The sequence below is a fragment of the Silene latifolia genome, chromosome 11, assembly GCF_048544455.1.
Source record: "Silene latifolia isolate original U9 population chromosome 11, ASM4854445v1, whole genome shotgun sequence".
NCBI classification, from domain to species: Eukaryota; Viridiplantae; Streptophyta; class Magnoliopsida; order Caryophyllales; family Caryophyllaceae; genus Silene; species Silene latifolia.
Window position 1 is genome coordinate 205,495,982 of NC_133536.1, and position 5,575 is coordinate 205,501,556.

General features: G+C 38.7%; 1 protein-coding gene across 1 annotated transcript; it reads left to right on the plus strand.

Moving 5' to 3' along the window:
- The first annotated feature begins 1,485 nt into the window (after positions 1 to 1,485).
- On the plus strand, positions 1,486 to 3,305 carry LOC141612429 (putative E3 ubiquitin-protein ligase RHC2A). The gene has a single exon (XM_074431203.1). The coding sequence runs from the start codon at positions 1,668 to 1,670 to the stop codon at positions 2,823 to 2,825; it is 1,158 nt and encodes a 385-aa protein (XP_074287304.1). The 5' UTR covers positions 1,486 to 1,667; the 3' UTR covers positions 2,826 to 3,305.
- Positions 3,306 to 5,575: the final 2,270 nt, after the last annotated feature.

Below are 5,575 nucleotides of genomic sequence, written 5' to 3' on the forward strand. Positions count from 1 at the left end.
ACTTAAACTTTTGGTTGAGATGCTTTCTTGACAATGATTAAACACGTTGATTCACAAAAAGGGGACCGAATCCTATACCCCATTTTTGTATATCATTACATTTACATATAGAGCTACTTAATATAAAACACACAATTATTTTGATGACACGATATCTAAGAAAAAACAAATGGTAACAAACTAGGTCAAACACTGAACTTAAGACAAATGATCCACGATATCAACAATGACTAAAACTGACATTAAATCATCTACCTCCTATCTATAAGACCGTAATACACCCGATACACCCAAGAATTTCCCAAGCCAAAAAACATTAAACTAACGATGATAACCTCCTAGGTCCCACCCAATCACACATTCACACCCAAATACATATTCCCGACCACCTCTTCTTGTTTAAAACCGTCGAAATTTGAAATAACTCTTACACTCGATCAAACTAAGGATGAAAATAAAATAAAAAAGGTTTTTATGTTAAAACGATCTTAAGGAAAATCAAACATATCGAACCCCAAACATTAAAGCGTCGTCATCAATACTATATATTAAATCCAGAAACCAAGGGACTTCAATGTAATTAAAGAAAGTTATACAAATTAATTATACTATATAGTTTTAAATCAATAGCATCGTGTGATGGACCATGGACCCAATTGAGGGATCTCAATGAAAATATTATATAGTTTGGGTTAAAATTAAATTATGTAGAAACTTGATAATTTTCCTAAACATGAAGATTCCCTAAAATAAAATAATTAATTAAGATGATCAATTTCCTTAAAATAAATTATACTATGTTGCGTAATTCTTTCTATTTGATTTAATACATATATGTAATTTATTTATATAAATATATAATCCTCTTAAAATTGCATGCCTAAGTAGTAAAATTAATTTCGTAAGTAAAGAAAAGAATTGTAGTAACATTGGATATAATTATATGATAGTAATCACTCATTTGAATAGTAAAAGTAACAATATTATCAGTGAGATTAGTGAAAGTGATATAAATAACAACGGGAGTAGTGAAATAATCAATATTAATGCGGCAATAGTGAAAGTAACAATAATTACGGCGGGAGTAGTGAAATTATCAATATTAATGCGGCTGTAGTGACAGTAACGATAATTACGGCGGGAGTAGGAAAAGTAACAATGATTACGGGCAAGTAGTGAAATGTTATTACTATTGTTTCATTATTAAGAGTAAAATATTAATAGCGAGAGTAGTGAATTTGTCTCAAAATTTATTTCATCGTAATTTTAGGATATGTCATAGAAAAATATATTAATGATAAATTTATGGGTTATCCAACTTTAAATAAATTTATTTAATAAAAAAAAATTAATGGTAAGTAGAGGTAGCCCGGGCTTCGCCCGCCACCAATACTAGTCATGCTATAAACGCGTATCTTTTCCCGTCAAAATACACTTTTTCCACCTCTTTATTACACTACTATAACTCCATTTATTACTTATATTAATATTATTATTTTCAATATATTTCCCTAATTTCTAATTTCACTCACATTCCCCTCTCTCTAAAACCCCCAATATTTTCTCTCTCTTCATTTCCCCAATTCAATTTTTTTCCCCAAATTTCAATTAATCCAATTTCAATCGATAAATCAAATCACCCAATCCCTAATTCACCCCAAAATTAGATGTCGACGACGTCGTCGACTCCCAACACGTCGTCGTATTGGTGTTACAGATGCAATCGATTCGTTAGGGTTTTCAACAACAACAACCTCGATTCAATGATTTGCCCTGATTGCAACGGCGGATTTGTCGAACAAATCGACTCTCCACGACGTCGTTTTCCCTCCACCACCGTCTCCTCCGCCGCAAACCCCACCATATCCTCATCCCCTCGCCTCCGTCGCAGCCGTCGTAACGGCGGCGATCGATCTCCGTTCAACCCCGTCATCGTGTTACGTGCCCCGTCTGAAGATATAGCTGCTGTCAACGCCGCCGTCGCCGGAGGCGGCGGCGGCGGTTACGAGCTGTACTACGACGACGGAGGCGGTTCAGGTCTAAGACCACTTCCACCCAGCGTTTCCGAGTTTTTACTCGGTTCGGGTTTCGATCGGTTACTTGATCAGCTTGCTCAGCTTGAAATGAACGGAATTCAGAGGTCGGAACAACCGCCGGCATCGAAAGCGGCTATCGAATCGATGCCGACTATTAAAATTGTTGATAATCATGTTAATTTAGATTCGCATTGTGCTGTGTGTAAAGAGGCGTTTGAATTGGGTGTAGAAGCGAGGGAAATGCCTTGTAAACATATTTATCACAGTGATTGTATACTTCCATGGTTGAATTTACGGAATTCGTGTCCCGTTTGTCGACACGAGCTGGCGACCGACGTTTCCACCTCGCTGGCGTCGCCAGCGAGGCCGAATGTGGTCGAAAGCGGTGAGGATGAGACGGTTGGGTTGACGATTTGGAGGTTACCGGGTGGAGGGTTTGCTGTAGGTAGGTTTTCCGGTGGGAGACGGGCTGGTGGGAGCGGGGGTGAGAGGGAATTACCGGTTGTTTATACGGAGATGGACGGCGGGTTTAATAATCAAGGTGGCGGAGTTCCGAGGAGGATTTCGTGGGGGAGTAGAGGTGGGAGTCATAGGGAGAGTGGTGGGATTAGGAGAGCTTTGAGAAATTTGTTTTCTTGTTTTAATGGCGGTGGTGGTGGGGTGATGGGGAATTTGGAGGATTCCACGAGTTCTAGCTCGGATTCTAGGAGTAGGTCTTTGTCGATATTTGGGTCGGGTTCTAGGAGGAATCGTGGGTTTGATTTGGGTGGGAGGGTTCGGAGGTGGTGACGGTTAAAGGTTGGATCTTTGAGACTCAACTAATCACACATGAGAATGTACCTTGGGATTGAATGTACATAGAGCATAGGAAGTCGAGGTGAGGGTGAATCGGGTGTTCGACAATCGGGCAATTGAGTTTATCGGGTTTGCCCTTGGAGATTGAGAAGAACGAGGAAATTGAGAGGAGATGGGGTGTAGGAGATGAGTAGCCTTAGTGTGGAGAGACCTCGAAGAAGAAGATTGCATAAGCATAAACCATAAAGGATTGCGGGTTGCATACGAGATAAACTGTAATGTAATATGTAACCCAATAATCTCTGTATTATTATTTGGTACTTGGTACTGAGGTACGTTTTTGGAACTTGAAAAAAAATTGTATTTACTTGCTTGATATGATCATGGTTATTAGTGTTGGACGGTTGGATCCAATTTTCGACTAAAATGAATCAGCTTAGTTCGCAATTATATAAAGATTATTTTGATTGTTTAGACTTTAGATTCATCCTTTTATATATGGCATCCTAAGAATGTTGGAGATTATGTTGCAAGAGTTTGTTTGATCAAAGGTGTTTGTTTGATCAAAGGTGTTGTAAGAGTTTTCCTTGTGCTCTGTTGCGATGTTGGTAGTATAAGAGAAGCATGTAAGAAGAACACTCTTTGAGTGATGTACCAAATTATTCATTTTAAGCCGCCGTCCTTTGTTATGAGGGGTTATCTTGAGACCGAATTTGATGAAACCATTAGCTTCTTACTTGTGTTGGTATGTAGTGGAGGATGTGGTGGCGGTATCTAGTGGTACTGGTAGTGAAGGGTGGAATTGAGGAACGGAGGGTGATCGCGTGAGACTTACTGGTTTTGACAGGATAATGTATTACCTTCATCTGAGACTACTAGTTCTCCAATCACCCTGTCTTCCCCACCGGCTACCACCCAGCTCCATTTTTCGCACCAAAGTTGGCTGGTGTGAGTGGTAAGGGTTCTCATCTCTTAAACAAGTGGTCAAGGGTTCGATTTCTGACTCTTACGAATGAAAAAGCCAAACTTGGGAGGGGTCAACCCATTAAATTGCCTTTAGTACCCCGAAGGAGATTGCCTCAACTGTCAGTAGGAGATACTCCTAGTCAACATCAAAAAAAAAAAAAAAAACAGTTACCCTTGTCCTAACAAAGCCCTATGGCTATGTTGGTGGTGCGAGGTGAAATGTTCTGTGTTTGAACCCTGTACCAGTTTTTAAGGTAACTTCTCTAATATTTCAGTGTGACCATCTTTTCAACCCGTTATCGTCTATTAAGCATTAGAGGTTTAACAATCGACACTCGACAGTACACATTTGAGCCTCCATAATCTGAACTTTTGCTGGAATTGAGTGACATATGTTTGTTTCCCGCGGATTTAAGTTGTTCATATTTAATCAAGTGAGAGTGGCACAAAATAAGCTAGTTACAGAACTGTACGTCTGTACTATTCCAATTTCCAAATCAGATCATCCACCCTGTTAATTTCTAATCCTGTCATTCACTATGAATATTCTTGATTTATTGTTAATCATTCATTAATGCCAAGCTGTCATGCCATATTGCCATGTACTGCCTGATCACCCTGATGTATGACTATCAATTTATTATGTACTGCTTGGATCTGATATCTGGCTTGCGAGCCCTAAACCCTACCCTATATGACCATTGTAAAATTTCGGCCTTAAGGCTTCCGGTTCCAGACATTCCCCATCGATTTCATCTGTAATTCCGTATCACAAGAGTGTCATTTCCGTCGTCGGAATCTGGAAGGGCCGGAAAGAAAGAGGGGGCTTGAATGAAATCGCATGTCGATTGTATAGATGTATTATGTTCATTTTTATCGGCCTCATATTTTATCTCGAGTATTAAGATCCTCGAGATCCATTGAGCTGTTTAGGATGTCTGGGTTTACACTTAACACGATCCTATTCTGATGTAGTTTGGATTCGAGTCAGGCAAGGACTATAATGTTTGTGAATTGAATACGGAACCGAGACCGAGTTCCAAATTGCAATGAAAATCCAAGAGACTGCCAAAATAATTGACCCAAACCATATTTTTATTAGGTAGGATACAGGGATATGATTGAAGAAGTATGAACTGTCAATAACCAATATACGCATTACCTTATTACAGAAGGTATATTATAATGTTGTTGTCCTTTAAAAGGGGAACCGATTGCCTTGAATTGCTCTTCTGTATGTCGTGGGACTACAATTCTCTTAAGCTCCTCGTATTGCCTTTAATATATCACAAATTTGTTTAAGACGGAAATATCGGTCGTAAGTTTAAAATAACCCAAATATGCTAAACAAAACAAAAGTTAAATGTTAAGGGAATAACAAGATATTTCTCCTATTCATACCGGTGAGACAGTGAATTATTTGTTGGATTTGTGCCTTGATTTGGTTGGTCGCCGTTATTGGGCTAGCTCTGTCTTGGACTCTTGGGCCTTTATTAGGTCATTCTGTATTAGGTCTTAGAGAGTATTATAAAAACTCTCTAAGCCTCTACCTAGCAGTCATACCGTCTGAATCTGTAATCTGAAAACTCCTCACATATCAATAAAACTCTCTCCCTTCTGCCATGTGGACGTAGCTAACACACCGTTAGTGAACCACGTAAATCTGTGCGTTTTTCTCTTTATTGTTCTTTTATTTGTTCTTACAACATTATTTTTTAATTGTTCTTTTATTTGTTCTTACAACATTATTGTTTAGCTCATTTTAACCTTAAAATGGA

What these genes read in the sequence shown, in the direction of transcription:
- LOC141612429 (XM_074431203.1), top strand. Translation starts at nt 1,668, where the DNA reads ATGTCGACGACGTCGTCGACTCCCAACACGTCGTCGTATTGGTGTTAC.